Below are 22,823 nucleotides of genomic sequence, written 5' to 3'. Positions count from 1 at the left end.
TATTGCATAAAATATTCAGGAAGATAATTTCCAAGAGAATCAGGGCAGCACTTACTTCAATCAAGCAAAAGAACAGGCTGGCTTCAGGAAGGGATATTCTACGATGGATCATATCCATGTCAATAATGAGGTAATCGAGAAATCTGAGGAGTACAATAAACCTATCTATATGGCTTTTATAGATTATGAAAATGCATTTTATTAAGTAGATATACCAGCAGTCATGCTTGACATACTACCACATGTTATTTGAAGTCAGTGAGAATCGTCATGCAACAATCGTCAATAATTCGTGCCTTTTCTTTCTTTAACGCGGCCCGCCCGGTACTTTCAGGTCACAGGTGGCATGATTGCATAAGCCTGAGATTGAAGGTATTGACAGGAAAGTACCGAGCACATAGTGTGGAATACAGAAAACGCACACGAGACAAAGGGCAATTGTTGTTTAAGCGGGATTCACACGGCGGGATGGATTGCAGATTTAGCCAAAGGATGAGCATGACGTAGCTCAGTGCCACCGAATCCCATCACGCACAAAAACGATGCACACGATCTGCTAGCGGCGCGATTGGTTACAGCTCAGCCACGTGACGGTTGTCTGCGGACAGACCTGGCGACCAGACTCACCGTGCAGATCCAGCTTTAGGGTCAAGATAAGCCCCAAAGTGTGTAAAGAATCGAAGAAAATGTTTGTCTTCTCCGTCGTTCAAACGAAAGTGCGCTATGATCACTTCATATGGCTGTGTAGTACTGATATCCCATCGTGGAATAATCCAGTGCCTACAGCGTTGCATGCTACTAGGTGCTGGCTGCATTTGTCAATCCCTACTATTCACTACCACTTATCGCTCGCTAACCGGTTACAGCTAAAGTCCCTGGACATACTAGGTTTCTGATGAAGCGTTTACAGGGGCTTGAGCTACAGCCGGTAGGAGAAACTCCTGAGAGATTGTACGAGCTCCACGGCGTCATGCATGGAAAGACTCGCCGGCAACACAAGTTTCTCCGGGCGCGTAGCGCTTCCTGGTGCATGCGCGGCCACACTGAAGGCTGCACACGTTTTTTGGGAAAGGCATCGCTTGATCGGCACCTTCATTTTTCTGCAGCCCGCCACTTCCGCGATGTACACAGCAGTGAACGGGTCGGTACGTTAATACGAAATGCCTAGAGCCACATGAGGCAACGAGCATTGATGTGTACAAATAAGCTGGCGAGCAAGTGGAAATATAAAAAATGCTTAAAAACGGCTATGAGTTTGTTTTCATTTACGTCATGACTGGTGATGCAAAATTTCTTAATCCTTTTACCATCAGGATGGAGGTGGGAGAGTTGTTGACATAAAGCCTGTGTTAGATGTGGAAAAAGAAAAAAAATTGTGAAGAATACTGTAAGGCGTTTGAGTGCTGTTTTGCAATTCCAAGGTGGGTGGAACGTTAACTTCGCGTTTCCTTCGTTTATGTCATTTTCTTTCATTTTCCATGTGTGATCTTTCACTTTCAATGTCCAGGAAGTGTGAGCCAATTACAAAAGATAAGTTTTTCCTGACAACATCACTCCATCGTTTGTCGACATAAGTAGAGCGTACTAGTATCATCATCAGCCTATTTTATGTCCACTGCAGGACGAAGGCCTCTCCCTGCGATCTCCAATTACCCCTGTCTTGCGCTAGCGTATTCCATCTTGCGCCTGCAAATTTCCTAACATCATCATCCCATCTGGTTTTCTGCCGACCTCGACTGTGCTTCCCTTCTCGTGGTATTCATTCTGTAACCCTAATGGTCCACTGGTTATCCATCCTACGCATTACATGGCCTGCCCAGCTCCATTTCTTCTGCCTAATGTCAACTAGAATATCTGCTTTCCCCATTTGTTCTCTGATCCACACCGCTCTCTTCCTGTCTCTTAACGTTAGTCCTAAGATTTTTCGTTCCATCGCTCTTTGTGCGGTCCTTAACTTGTTCTCGAGCTTCTTTTTAACCTCCAAGTTTCTGCCCTATATGTTAGCACCGGTAGAATGCAATGATCGTACACTTTTCTTTTCAACGACAGTGGTTAGCTCACAGTCAGGATTTGGCAATGCCTGCCGTAGGCACTCCAACCCAATTTTATTCTTTTGTAAATTTTTTTCTCATGATCAGGGTCCTCTGTGAGTAACTGACCTAGATAAACGTACTCCTTTACATACTCTAGAGGCTTGCTGGCAATCCCGAATTCTTGTTCCCTTGCCAGGCTATTGAACATTATCTTTGTCTTCTGCATATTAATCTTCAACCCCACTCTTACACTTTCTCGGTTAAGGTCCTCAATGAGTTGCTGTAATTCGTCTCCATTGTTGCTGAATAGGACAATGTCATCAGCAAATCGGAGGTTGCTGAGATATTCACCGTTGATCCTCACCCCTATGCTTTCCCAGTCTAAGAGCTTGAATACTTCTAGGCATGCAGTGAATAGCATTGCAGAGATTGTGTCTCCTTGCCTGACCCCTTTATTGATAGGTAACTTCCTACTTGTGGAGAACCAAGGTAGCTGTGGAATCCTTGTAGATGTTTGCTAAGATATTCACGTATGCCTCCTGTACTCCTTGATTATGCAATGCCTCTATGACTGCTGGTATCTCTACTGAATCAAATGCCTTTTCATTATCTATGAAAGCCATATAGAGAGGTTGATTGTACTCCACAGATTTCTCGATTACCTGATTTATGACATGGATATGATCCATCGTAGAATATCCCTTCCTGAAGCCAGCCTGTTGGTTGGCTGAAGTCAAGTGTTGCCCTGATTTTATGGGAGATTATCTTGGTGAATATTTTATACAATACTGAAAGCAAGCTAATGGGTCTATAATTTTTCAATTCTTTAACGTCTCTTTCTTATGGATTAGTATAATGTTGGCGTTCTTCGAGCTCTCTGGTACACTTGAAGTTGTGTGGCATTGCGTATAAAGGGCCGCAAGCTTTTGAGGCATATCTCCTCCGTCTTTGATTAAATCTACTGTTATTCCATCTTCTCCAGCAGCTTTTCCCCTGGACATGTCTTTCGTGGCTTTTCTAACTTCATCGCTAGTTATAGAAGGAGCCTCTGTATCCGGTTCATCACTATTTCGAATCAAAGTAGTTTGGCTGTTTTGGGCACTGTACATGTCAGTATATAATTCTTCCACTGCTTTTACTATGTCATCGAAATTGCTGATGATATTTCCATGCTTATCTTTCAGTGCATACATCTTGCCTTGTCCTATGCCAAGCTTTCTTCTTACTGATTTAATGCTGCGTCCATATTTTATGGCTTCCTCAATCTTCCCCACGTTATAATTTCGAATATCCATTACTTTCTTCTTGATCGGTTTTGACAGTTCAGCGAATTCTATCTGATCTCTTGAGTTGGACATTTTTATGTTCTGTTATTTCTTTATTAGGTCCTTTGTTTCTTGGGAGATCTTACCTACTGGTTGCCTTGGTGCCTTACCTCCCACTTCAATTGCTGCCTCTGAGATCAACCTAGTTAAGGTTTCATTCATTACCTCTTGTTGTCTTTATCCTCCTGTTCTAAAGCTGCATATTTGTTTGCGAGCACCAGCCTAAATTGGTCTGCTTTCACCCTTACTGCCTCTAGGTTGGCCTGTTTTCTCTTGACTAATTCTACTCTTTCGCTCTTCAAATTGAGAGAAATCCTAGACCTCACTAACCTATGGTCACTGCACTTTACCTTACATAACACTTCTACATCCTGCACTATGCTTGGATCGGCAGAGAGTATGAAATCTATTTCATTCCTTGTTTCTCCATTAGGGCTTTTCCAGGTCCACTTCCTGTTGCTGCACTTCCTGAAGAAGGTATTCATTATTCAGAGCCTATTCCTTTCCACGAATTCTACCAACGTGTCTCCTCTTGCATTCCTAGAATCGATGCCGTAGTTGCCAATTGCTTGCTCACCAACCTGCTTTTTCTCCATATTTGCATTGAAGTCCCCCATGACCTCAGTACACTGAGTCGGCACCTTTCTCATTGCTAATTCAACATCTTCATAAAACTTCCATTTCTTCATCATCGTGACTAGAGGTTGGGGCGTAGGCTTGTACTACCTACATTTTGTACCTCCTATTCAGCTTTATTACGACGACTGCTACCCTCTCTTTAATGCTGTAGAATTCATCAATGTTGCCTGCTATGTTGTTATGGACTAGAAATCCTACCCCAGATTCTCTCTCATCTGGAAGACCTCTGTAGCAGAGGATGTGGCCGTTAGTCAGCACTGTGTAAGCAGCAACAGTTCTTCTAACCTCACTAAGGCGAATATCCCAGTCAATGCCTGATAATTCTTCAAATGGTCCTGCTAAGCTAGCCTCACTCGATGGCGTGCGCGTGTTGAACGTTGCCAGGTTCAGTTTCCATTGCCGGCCTGTCCGGACCCAGACATTCTTAGCACCCTCTGCCGCGTAGCAGGTCAGACCGCTGCCTTTGTCAGGTGCTCCGCAGCCACTGGGGACTGAGGGCCATGGGTTAATTGTCGGAGTCATGAGGGAGGTAGCGCCCGAATACAGCACGAGGGAGGCCAATTCCTGTTCTGGTGAGAGAGTGACTTTGATGAAGCTTAGTGGGCCTTCCTAGTTTGGTTGTACCTGAACTAGTATAGCCCCAATAGCTCTCGGCAATATTTTTTCTTGCCGGTCTCAGGCACCACTCCATGCCTGAAAATGTGGTGGACTGGAGTAGGATTTGAACTTGCGACCTTTAGGATTCGAATTTACGACCTCTGCTTCACGCCACCACCTCGTACTAGTATATGTACAGTTAAACCTAGATATAACGAAATTTACAAATTCCCGAAAAACTTCGTTATAAAGAGGATTTCGTTATATGCAGGTTCGGCACGAAAATTCGAAAAAGAAACGCTTACCGTATTTACTAGATTCTAACGCGCCCTCGATTGCAACGCGCACCCGTTTTCCGGGACCAAAAGAGAGGGGGGAAATGTTTTAGAGTACCGCGCACCTCATGCTTTCATACAGAATTACAACTATCGCTTAAGATTTACCTCCCAATACACTAAAGTTGCGATGAACAAAAAGGTCCCAGTTTCGCCCGAGAGGCGAAGCATCGATTGTGATAGCAAATTAGCAGACAGCTAGCAGAAACGGCGTCCAAGATTGCCATTTTGTCCTCAAGAGTCAGTATCTTGCGTTTCTTGGTCAAAGCACTCATCCTTGGAATGTCACACCAGGTACTGGATGCGTGGACGCGTGTCGTTTTGCACAAGCGCGAGGCGTCGGAAACGAAGAGTGAGCGACACGATGGCGTCGTCGCGTCGTATAGTGTCACCTAGTGTCAGGTTAGTGAAGTGAAGCGCAGAGACTTGCGCAGTAACCAAAGAGTGGCGCTGCCAGCGCGTTGAAAAAAAGTTTTTTTTTTCCTTCGGCAACATAAACAGGAAAAGGAGAGTGCCGGCTTGGTGGGCTAGGCCAGCTACAGCAAGCGGCGGGATCAGGTTTGAATGAAAGGAGGGGGAAAGGTCACGCCTGCGGCGGCGAGATCGTCGGGTCGAGGGATGCAGGGCCGCCTCGCGTACGCTCGCACACGTGTGCTCGCTCTCGCCTCGCAGTCGCCGTGAATGCGAAGCGTCGACGAAATGCGAAGCACCTTCGCCGCTTCGCATTCCGTCGCAGCGAAGGTGCTTCCGGTTGCTGCTGGTGCAAAAATGACAATATTTGAGGCAAAATAAATCTTTAGGTTGTTGGCGGGGAAAATTCGTTATTTCGAGGGGGTCTCCTGCTGCCACTTCGTTACGTAGAGGTCTCAAATATTGGTGCTTCTATGGAGTAACGGCGGGGAATAGAATAACTTCGTTATATCCATAAATTCGTTATATTGAGGTTTGGTATAAGCAGGTTTAACTGTATATATATTTATGAGTATATGGTCCTGTTCCTGCGCACTTCAAGCGCCTCTGCGAAGTGTCGGCTATATTCTACGAGGTTAGGCAGCAACGACGACGGCGCAAAGCCTGACAAACCCAAAATCTCGAGTACGCTCTTGCCAACGATGACGTTCGAGCTCCTCGCCGAGAGAGGCGAGGTCTGTAGCAATGTGTCTGACCTCTCTCGCAGCGCGAGCAATTCCCCCGGGGACTCTAGCGGGGTGAATGAAAGGGTGTGACATTACGTCTCTCTCTCTCTCGCTCACCGGCACCTTTATACCCCTTGCAGAGCTCGGTGTGCCACGCTCTCTTGCAAAAGTGGTTCCTGAAGCTCCGCCCCACGTCCGGTGTGTACGAGACGGTTCGGCCCACGAATTTCTTCTGGGTTACTCAACTACAGCAACAGGTGGGTGTGTGTGCGTGTTACGTACTCAGTCGCCACTTTGACCCTATGTTGGCAATTCCGTTCAGTAAAGCGAAAGCCACTTGTGGTTTAATCAGCCAGTCGGCAATGACTGCCGGCTGGTGGAGGACTTCTCCACTGTCCACAACTAATTATTTTGTCGTCCTGCGGTTTGACCGGTGTCGCACGCAGAAGGATTAGCGGCGGATAGTGAGAAACAAAACGTTTTGCTTCTTGCTGCTTTTTTTCTCGCTCTGACATGATGCGTAGCTCTGGCTACAGTGTATGCATCCGTTGAGACAGATATGCAGGTAGATGAACATGGAGGGGTATGGTGAGGTCAGTAATAAAGTTCACTTCATCGAAGAGTAGCCACAGAACGCCCTACAGATCACGGTGCCATAGTGATTTTCTAGAAATGCAAAAACGCCCATGTGCTTGCGTTGTAGCGCACGTTAAAGAACCCCAGGTGGTCAAAATTATTCCGGAGCCCTCCACTACGGCGTGCCTCATAAGCAGAACTGGTTTTGACATGTAAAACCCCAGAAAGAAGAAAAAGGCCCCGGGTTCAGGCGTGACGTAACGCTGAAAGCAACCCTACTCGAATCGCACGTGACTGTGCCCATTCCGTGCATGGCTGCGTGGAATTCCTGTGCGAAATATGCAAATATGCAATTAGAAGTATGCAAACACGTGATCAGAAGATAATGCCGGGGGTTGAGTTGGCGGCCGGGAGTGCGACAATGCGTGCTACGAGACGTGTGCTGCGAGGGTGATGGAGCTCTCGAAAACACAGGTGAATACGAGGGCAGTCCTCAGCCTGCAGTGCCAGCGCTTCGACAGGACGACGCCTGTTTGGTCAGGCCTCGACGAGCTAGACCTGTAGTCGACAGCTTGGCCGCAGGCCGAGGCTCCATCCTCGATGAAGTATTACGATGCACCACGGGTGATCGAACGTTGTCGCTATGGGCCGTTGTCTTGCTTTGAAAGAATAAAGTTTTAATAGAACAGAATAGCCCTACAAGTATCGAAGCCAACAGTTTTGTTTACATACTAAAAATATTTAGCTGAGGCCATCGTGCGTGATTTCGCTTCGCAGCTTTTCTGTGAATATACTTTTATGCTTGCCTTCCTTTGGTAGACCTACCCTGTGCCCTTTTTATCTGCCTGTTTCTCACTTGTCTCCCCACTACTTGGAGATAAAACGACATAGATGTTTTTTTAGACATTTATCAACAGTCGCGCTGTACGTTTAGAACGAAATGCCACCAGATGACGTGGCAATCGAGAATAAAAAGTAATTAAGGCTAGGAACCGTCACCCGATGTTGAATCTGTATTTATATGTTTGTACTAACAAAAGACGCCTTTGCCTGAGAGAACTAGAGAAATGGACTCTCAGTACACAGATACGGAGACACTGATGCGAGCATGTGCCCGAGAAATCTGATCAAGCAAGCATACTTTCAGGATTCTGAAGCTAAAACTGACTTTCAAGGGTGCTTTCTTAATTTGATTGTGTTCGGTCTTCAGAGGCTGGAAACTTTAGTGGGAAACTCGCTACTGTTTGGTCGGGTCTGACCACAGGCCACGCAAATGGCAGATGCCCTGAGGACTGCCGTGGCCATTCCTGCCGACCGAAGACGAAGGGGAGCAGCAGAACGACGAGGTGTCCACGCTGCTCTCGGCCCACCTGAACACCAAGCGAGACGATGATGACGCTGCTTCCGTCGGCCTTCCGCATCAAACTGGAGCACGAGTTTTCCCGCCACCGGAACCCCAGTCCCCAGGCCACAAGTGCAAACTTTCTGCCGTCAAGTTCGTGCCGGTGACGTCGGCTCCGCAGTCGGTGGACGACCTGATCTCCGTGGGCCGCTTTCCTTGCTGCCCCACATCGCGCCAGAGGACTCGTGGAAGTCCGAGAGCATGAATCGTGTCGTCTGTCCGGCGCCACGGAGAGCAGAGGAGAATGCCTGGCAGCAGCCAAATGTCAGTGCCTGTGCAACGCTGCCTAACGTATGGGGCGTCGTTTACCGCAAACGGGTACATTCTTACGTTGGTGCGTCACGGTGGACGACACTGCCACCAATGCTGCAGCCAGGGGCGGATCCAGGTTTTTTTCTGAGGGGAGGGGGGGTCAGCTTCCGTCAATGATGATGATGATGATAGTAGCCTTTCTGATTTACCGACATGCACCGTTTCTGCTCACGATAAACCCGCGTTTTATACGGCTAGAGCAACACCTGTAGCCCGCCGTGGTGGCTCAGTCATCTCAGGTGTTGCGCTGCTGAGCACGAGATCGCGGGATCGAATCCCGGCCGCGGCGGCCGCATTTCGATGGAGGCGAAATGGAAAAACGCCCTTGTGCTTGCGTTGTAGTGCACGTTAAAGAACACCAGGTTGTCAAAATTAATCCGGAGCCTTCCACTACGGCGTGCCTCATAATCAGAACTGGTTTTGGCACGTAAAACCCCAGTAAGAGGAAGAAGCCCTTTAGCGAAGCCAGGTATCGGTTTCTCCGAGCTTATAGGAAGAGGACGTTACCCAATACAGCCATGTGCTTGGCGGCTGTGCCTGATAATACAGGGTGTTCAAAACTAAGATTTATATGGTTTTCTTAAAATTAGGCACGGGGAGGCACGCGAAGACCACCTGTGCAAATAAGTTATGTGGCCAGGTGGGCACAAAGTGAGATGATAATTATCGCTGTGAGCAGCCGAATTAACTAAAGTTGAACAATTATTTTTTCTTCGACTGCAGTAAGTGGGTATGTTTGCATTGAAAACTTAGAGACAGTCGTGTTTCTACACAGTATCGATCGGAAGAATTATTCTAGCGTGTTCGTGCTCCGAGATATCCGACTCCAAATTTCAATTGTCGTACTGCGCAGAATTATCGAGTCGATGCGGGAGTGGTTTATGCTTTGCGTTGCTGTGGAAGGGAGGCATTTTGAACATTTTTAGTTCATTGACATCCTGATGGTTGAAGTGTTGTCATGAGATTTGTGCCTGACAACACCAAACTTAAAGCGGCAGTATGTATGAAATATTCGTTAGCATAGCTAAAAAGGTTTCTGCGGTTGATGGTGTAGTTGTTGCTTTTGATTTCAATAAAACTTACAATACTTGGAAATAAGCAGTCACTTTATTTGCGTATAGTCCAGGCAATGACCATGCCCGGTCGTTTAGTCACCATTACGCACGCGCATTGCCCTCCGGCTTCTCCGCTCGCGCGATTATCTCGGCGTGGCAGTTGTCGCCAGCATTACAGGCTGCGCGGTCGCGTGTTACGACAGCGGTTAAGGGTTCTTCGATTTTTTTTTTTTCGCCAGCCGTGAGGGGAAGGAGGACAGTTATTATCTTTGCCAATGCCTCCGCCGCGTTGTCAGACTAAACGCCGCACTCAACAGCCGCGTCACATCATGGAAGAGCTTTGCGCCAATCCTCCCTTTCTTGCATGCGTAATCATGCGAACGACAATTAAAATTTGGAGTTGGATATCTCGGAGCATAGACATGCTAGAAGAATTCTTCCAAGTGAAACTGTGTAGAAACACGACTGCCTCTAACTTTTGAATACAAACATACAAACTTACTGCAGTCAATATAAATAGTTAATTATTCAATTTTAGGTAATTCGGCTGCTGACAGCGATAATTATCATCTCACCTTGTGTCCCCCTGGCCACATAACTAATTTGCGCAGGTGCTCTTTACGTGCCTCCCAGTGCCTGATTTTAAGAAAACCATAAAGCTTAATTTTGACCACCCGGTATGTCTAGCCTGTATTGTTTCTTAAAATAAAATTTGGGATGATCTTTCGCAGGTTTGTTATAAATGCGTAAGCACGGGTCCGTCTTTGGAGTTCTGTTGGGACACCTTGATTTCCTTAAGAAGATTCTTTGTGTTCGGCTGAGACACCTTCGTTTGCTTTGGAGCTCCAACGCGGCAACCACTACGCTGGTTGTTTACGATATGCGAATCACCGCGTATGAAGAAGACTCATGACGCCAGCCAGAAGAACGATGTGGCCTAGTAGCCGAGAGCGCGAGCCAGGGTCTACATGTTTTGTTTCCCGCGCGACGTCATCCTTTTACACAAGGCATGCATCTGCTCCCGTTTCTCTAACCACGCGTGGTTAGCGGCCAACGCCCGCGCGCTGGCGTTGGCCGCTGACGTCACGCTCCTCCACTTCGCAGCCGCTGCTCGAGGCTTCGCCACGCTCCGCGAGAACGGCCACTCCGATAATAAACGTATCCGGCGGCTTTGAGCCTCCTATGCTTAATGCACGACAATAAAACTGCGAAGTTACGATGAAAAACTTGTAGCGTACGAACGGTACTGTGCTCGTACTGGGTATTGTCAACGTGTAACTGTGATCACACTTCTTCTTTCTGGGGTTTTACGTGCCAAAACCAGTGATCACACTGAGTGCTACAGTTAAAAAAAAGTTGCCTATGCGTAGTTCTCATTTTAGCTGTTAGCTGTTATTATTTATATATGAACACTTCAGCGAGAGATCTCTTTCATTAAGCAGGTTGGTCGCGGAACCGATGACAGCCAATGAGGCAACCAACGACACCTCAATGGGGAACAGAGCTGATCAGGCGCGAAGGCGCTCGCGCGGACATCTGCGTGCTCGGCAAAAGGGACGTCCCCTCGTTCATTCGACGCCACCGATGGGACAAGTAAGGCACGGACGGCGCCAGGAGGTCCAATGTGTGCATGAGAAAAAATAACTACGGCAACTTCGCGACACCACACCCCTACGGAATACAAATAAGTTCGTGAGCGAGCTAGCTTGCTACATGGCTGATACCACTGGTACTCGCGAAAATTAATTTTGAAGAATGCTGGTGGCCATATTTTTTTGCGACAGGGCCATCCCTCTGTCAGCGAGGGGGCGATGCAGAAATTGGAGGGGGGGGGGGGGGTCAGGACATCCGGACATCCCCCCTGGATCCGCGCCTGGCTGCAGCACTGTATGCTTGAAACCTCCATGATTGTAGATGACGATAGGGGTTGGTATACAACGTAGGCATAAAGGTATCGTAGCCGTTTTCAGATGGAGAAAAAAGAAAACGGTGAGTCTCGGACAAACTGCGACAAGCAGGCGATAGCCGTGACTTTATGAGGAAGAGGACATTGCAGTCATTAGCAGTTGCTCGGCAGGAAAACGACGCCGAAGATTTACTTGTGTGCGATGTTTTGTTGCGGCTACCCGAAGGGTTTTGACCAGTGCGTTGTGATTATCATAATAGAAGATGTCACTCCCGTGACAATCGGTCATGCTAGGCCACAGCTCGTAGAGCACGAAAGAAAAGAGCAACCGGTACGTAGGCTGCAGGAGTGATTACTCTGCGCGTGCCCTCTGCCCGAGCACTTGCTTCTTTCTTGGCTCAATGTGAGCTCGAAACGTGGCGGACGCTGCAATGTCTTTGTATGATTCAAGCAGCTTCCGCCGTTATATCAGCCGTCAGCAGCGCCTTTCACAAGCACAACGACCGCGTCCATGACTGCGACGATGGCGTCGCAGCCGATAGCGGCGACGCTGGTGGAAGCCCCCGTGGATAGCTTCCAGAAGTCGTGGCAGTCACTATCGGGTGAGCAGTTCGTGCAACTTCAGCAAGAAGAGCAGCAGCAGCATGAGGTCATGCAACAGCCATTGCAAGAGTTGCCGCAAGAACAACAGCAGCAGCTGCTGCAGATGCTGCAGGCACCACTGCAAGAGTCCCAAGAGCAGCAGCAGCAAGACGGTGAGAACATAGCAGCTGTTTGATCTCCGTTCTTACAGTTCCATGTTTGCCAATAAACTCGTCAAGCGATAACGGTAAATTGTGCATGGAACACGTTTATCGGTTCAAAGTTTCTTGCGTCTTCATTTACTACGCTCTACGTGCTATTACTCAGTGTAAATTTCAAAGAAAGCCCGTTCTTCTAAACCACGACCTACTGTACTACTGACCTGGCCAGCGGGCAGAACGCCAGCGCGCCTGTTCTAGGTCATATTTCTGTCACTACGAGCCTTATAGCACAAGTAGTTAACCCATCTGCGCCGCACTTTTGCTGTCGCCTGCTCGCGCAAAGCCGCAATGTTAGCGCGGGTGTGCACTTTATACGGCAAAAAAGGAACAAAAGTACATTGATTGAACAAGGTCAACAATAATGCCGCACTGCTTCGTAATTTTGTGTGAATCACGGCAAGGTAAGACGCCGCGCATACGCCTTACATTGAGTTGGCGCTTTACGCACCTGGGTGAAAAAAAAATCGATCAAGGTATGCAGTTGCTAGAAAAGGTGAAGCGGCCCTAGTGTTATTTGGCATGCCAAAAATGCAGCTACATGCCTTATATTGTTATACATAGGTGTTCTATGATTAAAGAGATGTGCCCGTACATTAATTGTCACTTAGTGGCATTTCCCGAATACCTTCGCCACCGGTATCAAATATGCATTGCGAGCATGTGAGGCAAGGGTTGCACGAAATATTCTTGCAACAAACATTCGTGCAAATAAGTTGTGCCACACACAAAAAAGCTATGAGCGTTGGTGGCTTATCGCGTACGTTTTCATTATTTATTCGTCTCTTTTAACAGCCTGACACCCCCACAATTAGGTTCAGATTGAGAAGATATAGCCTTTACTTCACTTGAGATGGTTTTAGGCCAGAATTTGAGATAAAGACTGAATAAAAGATGTACTGCTTTCAATAGTTATATCTATTGTACCCTAAGTACAAGTACAGCGCCTGCTGTATGAAAAGCGAGCCGCATGTAATCGGCAAAAAGGAAGTCGAGCGAGGTGCAAGTACGTACGTAATACAGTCGAATTTTATGCAGTAAATAACCGGTCCTCGGTCGTATACATTTCGCGCGTCGCAAAACCTGTCGCAGAACGACAAGTCATGAATTGGTACAAACAGATGCACCCTTAATCTTCAGTCAGAGTTTGAAGATTGCTATGTTCATGGTGCCCAGACTTGCACACTGCACCTTGGAATTTTATTGCAGATTGTAGACTTTCTTGAACAGTACAATGCACCTTAGACACTCTCCGGGACCCAAATTATTTGTTGAATGGTTCCGAACAAATCTAGCAACATGAAAACATTCAGTGCCAGCTTTCTAGTAAGAGCCGCAGAAGATATAGCCATATTTCAGGGGTGCGATGCTCTGCAATTTTAGCTGCGGCTGTGGGGATCATTATGACATGGAAAGCTATGTGGGCTGCCGTACCCGAGACAGGTGTTCTCCTGTATGTATACGTGCATGAGGTAGATGCTAAAGCTAAAAAAGAAAGAAAAGAACAGGAGGATAGAAAAACAAACATTTTAACTGCCCTCCAAGTGACCGCTGGAAATAATATTTACACAGGAGGGCTCTACTAAAGAGCGCATAATCAGGTTCACTAAGTTCGTGCACGACAAACAAGCCCATTTGTCACTTGCACGGTCAACAAAACAAAGAAAGACACGTGCGCAACACTAGTTATTTGCTGAAGAATCGAAAGTGCACCAGCATAGTGGTGCAGTTGCTTCTTTTGTAAATAACGCTTTGAAGTGTTGGCTGAAGTGCAGATAAACTTTCTCGCTATCACAGACAATACAATAAATAATATATGCCCAAATTGAAGCATGATTACTAGTCAAGCAGTAGTACAGCGCACCCGCGAGTGTTGTAACCAAGCGCCCGTCAATGCTATGGAGGTGTAACTTGAGCGCCCCTTTAGTGCGAAATCTCGAACGAGAACTAGCGCAGGCGGCTCCACAGAGAGCGTCCAGCTTAGCAGGTCAGTATTTGAGTAGGTCGTGTTCTAAACGCAAAAGGCAATGGGTTTCGGCGCACAAGTAGAATTACGCCGAACTGTTTCATTTATAGCGCAATAATTCGTTGAAAACGATCGATTCGTACAGTCGTAAAGTCCGAAAGACGAAGTTTCAAAGGCCTCGCCAAGTAAAGCTAGTACGTTAATGCGACGTCGCGGAATTCAAAGCTCGTTGGATAAGTCATTTCGGTGATGCTTTTGAAACCTGCTGGTTCGAGTTGGTCGGTTCTCTTAGAATGAGGTGTAGTTATTCCTTACCGAATTACCATGCCCGTGTAGTCGTTATGTAAATCCGTAATGTCACGGCGACTTGGTGCGGGAAGTTCGGGGCAGCGTCATCACCACTCTTTCGTTACTGTTACTCTTAAAAGCGAAGCATTCTTTTTCTCGTACCAGGCACTATGCGGTTGTGGGTATACATAGGTTCCTGTCTCGCCTCAATTTCTGGACGCCTCAATTAAAGAAACAAAACGTTCGTTGACGAATGGGAGGACCTCGCATCGGGGACCCCCATCGCAATACCCCGAGATGCTCTACACTATAGGCAACATACATACTTTGTTCGTGCCAATGCTAACCAGATCTTCGAGACAGTTGGCGCAAACATCACTTCGCAGGCGACAGTTTTCTTTTAAAGACTGGAGCACCAGCGCCACATGCCAGCTTTAATTGCGCCGTAAACGTGGGAACTTAATGCCAAAATAATTGTCAACCTTGATCACTGTTATTTACGTGCGCGCACAACTACAATCACTGGTAACAGCGGACCACTATCCCAATCCTCCGCGCATGGCAGTTATATCGCTACGAGACGCCGTGTGACAGTGTTTCGCTTCTGTGATCAGTGCAGGCTTGACGAAACAGGATCTCATAATCCTTCCGCCGGAGTATACGATACATCAGTCGTCCTGATGTCGCCATCAGTCTATCGTTGACGATATACAGGGTGACCCAACTATCATGCACGGAGGTTTAAAAATATGCAAATGCCTAGCAAGTGGACCGAACCGAGGTAAAGCTTGCTTTCGCTTCATTATACTCAGATTTTTTGCATTCTGCCTAATTACATAATTAGTATTAATTTTAATCAACTTCTGAAATATTGAAATTTGACTAAAAGTGTGAACAAGAAAATTGTAGAGCAACATGAAAAACATATAGGTTTCTGATGTTCAATACGTGCTACATAAAAGTCTTTTTTTCCGAGTGTTAAATAAACCCGCGAATACACGCAAATTGCCTCGAGGGGCTAGCCGCGCGGCAATTTTGCGTGTATTCGCGGGCTTCTTTCACGATCAGGAAAAATACTTTTTGAAAAGCTTGAAAAGTTGATAATTTATTTACACTAAATATATAATTAGGCCGAGTGCAAGAAAATTATTTGGATGTCTCAAAGCGACCACAAACAAGATCGCCTTGGTTCTGTCCACGTACGTGGCATTTGCAAGTTTTTAAATGTTGTTGCATTATAGTTCGGACACCTTGTATACTCGTCAGGCTGCATCTGTCGTATTATGCACAATTCTGCACCTTACACATGCAAGTTGCTTCATTTGGTAACGCTTTGCAAAGTAGTGAACGACGCTGTATAACTGGCTGCCTGCAAAATGCTTGGCCTAACATGAACTTCAACAGAGCATGGGATATGCATTTTCTTCTTTTTTGCTTACGAAGCATTCTCTCGTGATGTAAGCGGTCGTATTTCTGTTGCAGAAGTGCAGTTTACTAAGGCAACTAAATAGTCCGCCTTTCTCGTCTCCTTAAAGTAACGACCGCTCAACTCTTTCAATTCGCAGGAAGAGCGCAGAGCTTATAGAAATCGCCAGCGTGCACAACCCAAAATCGCGGTCAACAAAACCATCTTGTCATTTGGTGGTGCGCTTTTCGCAGGGCCTAACAACCTCTTCGACAACGTCAGAACGGACCCGCTTGGGCGTCCGTCAATTACTCCCTCGGATCGGTGGCGTTCGACCACTACGAACCTTGTCCCCCCCTTCGCTCACCGTCGTACATCCCGCAGACGTCTTCGAGCCAGCCACCGCTTCCTTCCTCACCTTCAACCAGAGCGCAGACCAAGTGTCCACCGGCGATTCCCGGACCGTCACACACGCCTCAGGTAATTGAGACTGTCCATTATTTCAGTAAAGGGAACGACTTTTCTGGATTACCTAATCAACGAATAAGTTTTTGAATGTTGTTCTTTTTTTGTTTAATTCAATATTTAATACTTGAAAACTATAAGTAAATGTTTAAGCACACATTTCATCATCATCAATACAGATCTGTGTCAGCTGAGGTAAGCCCTGCTGTAGATCTAGTGAGGAAGTTGGCCAAAGGCACATAAATGGATCGCTTCTGCATTAGAATAATTCCTACCGCAGACAATAAAGAAGCCGGTATGAAATTGACCTAGGGTACGAGGCATGTAGAGGAGATTAAAAATGTGGATGGTTCGTAGAACGCCACCGCGTACAGTGTACTTTACTTGCATTTCAATTATGACCTAAATGGTACTGAGGGGAAGAATGCGATAATTTTCACCAGTCGCTTCACTTTGCAAATCTTGCACCGTCCCCATTGGCGATCACCGAGTACCCCGACTACATAATTAAATAATTTTAGTAGATATTAAGGTCGGGTAAGTTTATGCCGCATAGGAAAAATGGAAATATTTCTGATGTTTTTTCGGACACCAACAATGTTTCCTTTCTTTTTCTTCTTTACCTCCTATCAGCCAAAACATCGAATCGATGCGGAAAAGACAGCTCACCACTTATGCAATTAAAGTAAAAAAACGATAGTGTTTTATTCTACATTTGGGGGATCTGCATTTCACTTGTGTAACAATGGTTCGTTTATATTTTCCTGCCTACAAGTCTGCCGTAATATACGTGCTGTGGGCTTTCAATCTATTTCTTTTGATTTATGAAGCAAGGGACCAAAGGAGATGCCACGATGAGAGGCGCATTGGTCAGAGACGACGCAGTAGAGGATAACTATGATGACTCGAGAACAGTATATAGCACACCGTTTCCTTTCATGCGATATGAATGTAGTACTTTAGACTAATTAGAAGCTACGTTAAAATCAATGCGAAGACCTTTTTAATGCAGCCTACACAAGAGGCGCTAGACGTTGGTTTACCGCGTTGACTTCCTTCTATTCAACTATACTTATCTTTCTTAACAACACCCGGATCGCGGTAAAAAAGAGGGAAGCAGCTTCATTTTTCGCCACCCTTCTGTAGGTCACAGGAGGGTTGCACCACGACCTGCGCTTCGCAGCTGTTGGGGGCGTAATCAGCTAAATTCTACTCGTAATTTGAGGCCAATTATTTCAGTTTCCGTGGACATTTCGAAATGTTGAAGTACGCAACTTGACTTTTATGACGATTTCGTTCAACCTTCCAATCAAAACATGTGCTACAAATTTTGTAACTAAGCAGTTAATGTAATTACTTTTAATAGCGAAGTGATTGCTCTCGGTGTTTTTTTTGCAAGGGATGTCCACCTGGGCACAAAATTACTCGGTAGCAACGTGCCTCCATAGCTCTCGTCTTCTTATTTGATCGCTGCTCTTGGGCGCTCGTTCCTGGGTTGAACGTCGGCGTCCCTCGGAGTAACCGCGAGAACTCGCTCGTGCCACTGCTCGCACCTTTGTTGTCGTTTTCTTCCACAGCTGACTCCGATGCCGCTCATCCTGCCTGCGTTCCCATACTGCCCATCCCTCTGCGAAGGCGCTTACGGCACTGTCCCACTGACAGTTGGTGCGGCGATTTCGGTCACAAGTTGTTTGCATCAATATAACGCAAAATGAAATCACGTCTATAGCTGAGCTCAAACACTGACACAAAGGGCATTCGCGACCTGTACCGTCAGAGAGCTCCTGCAGCGGTTCATATGTCTTGTGTGCAGTGGTAACTAAGTGTATTTTGCGACCGAGTTGGTTCCACTGCAGATAACACAGCCTCATTACCACTGTTTGAGCAACCCTGTGCTCGCAATAGCGTTTAAATAATTTCCCACTTGGTTCTAGTGCCACCGGAGTGCTCTCAAACAAACAACCAAGATGTCATAAAAATATGGACGCAATTTCACCCCAAAAAAGCGATGCATTGACAGCGATAACAAGGTGTCACACTACTGCACGAAATAAGTTAATAAGCGGAGTAAGCGCCAACTCTTTGCGGGTGAAGCAAGAAGGTGCTCGACTACATACATACGAGGGATGGTGCTACTAACCTGACGCAACGCCGTCCGCTATTTGGAGCTACGAAAGATGTAGCGATATTTCAGGGGTGTGATGCTCTACCATCTTAGCTGCGACTGTTGGGATCATTATGACATAGAAAGGTACGTGGGCTGCTGTACCCAAGACAGGAGTTCTCCTATATGTATACTTGCATGTGGTAGATGCTAAAGCTAAAAAAGAAAGAAAACAACGGGAAGATAGAAAAAAAAAAACATTTCAACTGCTCTCCAAGCGACCGCTGGAAATAATATATACACACGAGGTCTCTACTGAAGAACGCATTATAAGGTTCGCTAAGTTCGTGCACGACAAAGAAGCCCATTTCTCACTTGCACGGTCAACAGAACAAAGAAAGACACGTGCACAACAGTAGTTATTTGCTGAAGAAGCGAAAGTGCACCAACATAGTGGTGCAGTTGCTTCTTTTGTAAATAACGCTTTGAAATGTTGGCTGAAGTGCAGATAAACTTTCTCGCTATCACAGACATTACAATAAATCAAAATATGGCCAAATTGAAGCATGTGTGCTAGTGAAGCACTAGTACAGCGCGCCTGTGAGTGTTATAACCAAGCGCCCCCTTAGTGCGAAATCTCGAACGAGAACCGGCGCAGGCGGCTCCACAACGAGCCTCCAGCTGAGCAGGTCAGTATTTGAGTAGGTCGTGTTCTAAACGCAAATAAGAATAGGTCTCGGCGCACATGCAGAATTACGGCGAACTGTTTCATTTATAGCGCAATAATTCATTGAAAACGATCAATTCGTACAGTCTCAAAGTCCGAAGGGCAAAGTTTCAAAGGACTCGCCAAGTAAAGCCAGTGCGTTAATGGGACATCGCGGAATTCAAAGCTCCTTGGATAAGTCATTTCGGTGAAGCTTTCGAAACCTGCTGGTTCGAGTTGGTCGGTTCTTTTAGAATGAGGTGTAGTTATTCCTTACCGAATTATCATGCCCGAGTAGTCGTTATGTAAATCCGTAATGTTACGGCGACTCGGTGCAGGAAGTTCGGGGCAGCATCATCACCACTCTTTCGTTACTGCTACTCTTTAAAGCGAAGCATTCTTTTTTCTCGTACCAGGCACTATGCGGTTGTGGGTATACATAGGTTCCTGTCTGGCCTCATTTCTGCACGCCTCAATTAAAGAAACAAAACGTTCGTGGACGAATGGGAGAACCTCGCATCATGGACCTCCATCGTAATACCCCGAGATGCTCTACACTATAGGCAACATACGTACTTTGTTCATGCCAACGCTAACCAGATCTTCGAGACAGTTGGCCCAAACGTCAGTTCACAGGTGACAGTTTCCTTTTAAAGACGGGAGCACCAGCACCACATGCCAGCTTTAATTGCGCCGTAAACGTGGGAACTTAATGCCAGAATAATTGTCAACCTTGATCACTGTCATTTACGGGCGCGCACCACAACAATCACTGGTAACAGCGGACCACTATCCCAATCCTCCGCGCATGGCAGGTATATCGCTACGAGACGCCGCGTGACAGTGTTTCGCTTCTGTGATCAGTGCAGGCTTGACGCAACAGGATCTCATAATCCTTCCGCCGGAGTATACGATACATCAGTCGTCCTGATGTCGCCATCAGTCTATCGTTGACGATATACAGGGTGTCCCAACTATCACGCACGGAGGTTTAAAAATATGCAAATGCCACACAGGTGGACCGAACCAAGGTAAAGCTTGCTTTCGCTTAATTATACTCAGATTTTTTGCATTCTACATAATTACATAATTAGTATTATTTTTAATCAACTTCTGAAATATTGAAATTTGACTAAAAGTGTGAATGAGAAAATTGTAGAGCAACATGAAAAACATATAGGTTTCTGATGTTCAATACGTGCTACATAAAAGTCTTTTTTTTTCCGAGTGTTAAATAAACCCGCGAATACGCGCAAATTGCCTCGAGGGGCTAGCCGCGCGGCAATTTTGCGTGTATTCGTGGGCTTCTTTCACGATCAGAAAAAAACACTTTTTGAAAAGCTTGAAAAGTTTATAATTTATTTACACTAATTATATAATTAGGCCGAGTGCAAGAAAATTATTTGGATATCTCAAATCGACGGCAAACAACATCACCTTGGTTCTGTCCACGTACGTGGCATTTGCAAGTTTTTAAATGTTGTTGCATTATAGTTCGGACACCTTGTATACTCGTCAGGCTGCATCTGTCGTATTATGCACAATTCTGCACCTTACACATGCAAGTTGCTTCATTTGGTAACGCTTTGCAAAGTAGTGAACGACCCTGCCTGCAAAATGCTTGGCCTAACATGGAATTCAGCAGAGCATGGGATATGCATTTTCTTCTTTTTTTTTCCTTACGAAGCAGTCTCTCGTGATATAAGCGGTCGTATTTCTGTTGCAGAAGTGCAGTTTACTAAGGCAACTAAATAGTCCACCTTTCTCGTCTCCTTAAAGTAACGACCGCTCAACTCTTTCCCTTCGCCGGAAGAGCGCAGAGCAATTCGAAATCGCCAGCGAGCACGACCCAATATCGCGGTCAACAAAACCATCTTGTCATTTGGTGGCGCGCTTTTCGCAGGCCCTAACAACCTCTTCGACAACGTCAGAACGGACCCGCAAGACATGTCTTGGGCGTCCGTCAATTACTCCCTCGGATCGGTGGCGTTTGACCATGACGAACCTTGTCCCGGCCTTCGCTCACCGTCGTACATCACGCAGACGTCTTCGAGCCAGACACGGCTTCCCTCCTCACCTTCAACCAGAGCGCAGACCCAGTGTCCACCTGCGATTCCCGGACCGTCACAGACGCCTGAGGTAATCTAGAGTGTCCAGTATTCCCGTAAACGGAATGACGTTTCCGGATTACCTAATCAATGAATAAGTGTTTGAATGTTGTTCTTTTTGATTGTTTTTTGGTTTAATTCAATATGTAAAACTTCAAAACATTTAGTATATGTTTAAGCACACAATTCATCATCATCAATACAGATCTGTGTCAGCTAAGGTAATTCCTGCTGTAGATCTAGTCAGGAATTTGGCCGAAGGAACAGAAATGGATCGCTTCCACGTTAGAATAATTCCTGCCGTGGACAATAAAAAAGTCGGTATGGAATTGACCAGGGGTATGAGGCACGTATAGTACATTAAAAAATGTGGATTGTTCGTAGAACGCCACCGCGTACAGTGTACTTACAAGCATTTCAATTGTGACCTAAATGGGAGAGGCGGAAAGAATGCGATAATTTTCACATTTTAACTTAGTTTTTTTTTTCGTTTTTTTTGTTACGTACAAGCTGAACTGCTCTAATTTTACACCAGATATTCGTCAACATTAACAGAAGCTTTGAGGATATTTGGGAAACTATGGAAAAAGATATATTGCACACGATGTAATATGTCCGACACCAGCTTTTGGAGAAGTGGGACATCATGTTAGAGGAATGGGACAGATAACGTGTGTCCCATTACTTCGTGTCCCACATAACATGTCACTCTTTGTACTGCGTGTAATTTATTTCTGAAGCCTCCTTTCCGGTTTTCCTTTGCGGCACCAGTCGCTTCAGTTTGCAAATCTTGCACCGTCTTCATTGGCGATCACTGAGTACCTCGACCACATAATTAAATAATTTTAGTAGATATTAAGCTCGTAGTAAGTTTCTGCCGCATAGGAAAAATGGAAATATTTCTGATGTTTTTTTGGACACCAACAATGTTTCCTTTCTTTTTCTTCTTTACCTCCTATCAGCCTAAACATCGAATCGATGCGCAAAAGACAGCTCACCACTTATGCAATTAAAGAAAAAAAACGATAGTGTTTTATTCTACATTTGGGGGATCTGCATTTCACTTGTGTAACAATGGTTTGTTTATAGTTTACTGCCTACAAGTCTGCCGTAGTTTACGTGCTGTGGGCTCTCAATCTATTTCTTTTCATTTATGAAGCAAGGGACCAAAGAAGATGCCACGATGAGAGGCGCATTGGTCAGAGACGACGCAGTAGAGGATAACTATGATGACTCGAGAACAGTATATAGCACACCGTTTCCTTTCATGCGATGTGAACGTAGTACTTTAGACTAATTAGAAGCTACGTTAAAGGCAATGCGAAGACATTTTTAATGCAGCCTACACAAGAGGCGCTAGACGTTGGTTTACCACGTTGACTTCCTTCTATTCAACTATACTTATCTTTCTTAACAACACCCGGATCGCGGTAAAAAAGAGGGAAGCAGCTTCATTTTTCGCCACCCTTCTATATGTCACAGGAGGGTTGCACCACGACCTGCACTTCGCAGCTGTTGGGGGCGTAATCACCTGAATTCTACTCGTAATTTTAGGCCAATTATTTCAGTTAACGTGGACATTTCGAAATGTTGAAGCACGCAACTAGACTTTTATGACGATTTCGTTCAACCTTCCAATAAAAACATGTGCTACAAATTTTTGTA

The 22,823-nt window shown here is 45.9% G+C and overlaps 1 protein-coding gene and 1 long non-coding RNA gene across 2 annotated transcripts in view; both read left to right on the top strand.

Moving 5' to 3' along the window:
- Positions 1 to 22,823, top strand: part of LOC125942412 (uncharacterized) — a 161,720-nt gene that overhangs the window by 85,205 nt on the left and 53,692 nt on the right. The gene's annotated exons all lie outside the window — the stretch shown is intronic.
- Positions 11,801 to 21,198, top strand: LOC125942410 (uncharacterized). Its single transcript, XM_049660565.1, has 2 exons — positions 11,801 to 11,918; positions 20,954 to 21,198. Exons 1-2 carry the CDS (start codon positions 11,828 to 11,830, stop codon positions 21,196 to 21,198), a joined length of 336 nt encoding a protein of 111 aa, XP_049516522.1. The 5' UTR covers positions 11,801 to 11,827.

The sequence above is a fragment of the Dermacentor silvarum genome, chromosome 1 (genome assembly GCF_013339745.2).
Source record: "Dermacentor silvarum isolate Dsil-2018 chromosome 1, BIME_Dsil_1.4, whole genome shotgun sequence".
NCBI lineage: Eukaryota > Metazoa > Arthropoda > Arachnida > Ixodida > Ixodidae > Dermacentor > Dermacentor silvarum.
The sequence above is the reverse complement of the archived record's forward strand: the minus strand, read 5'-3'. Positions and strand labels throughout refer to the sequence as shown.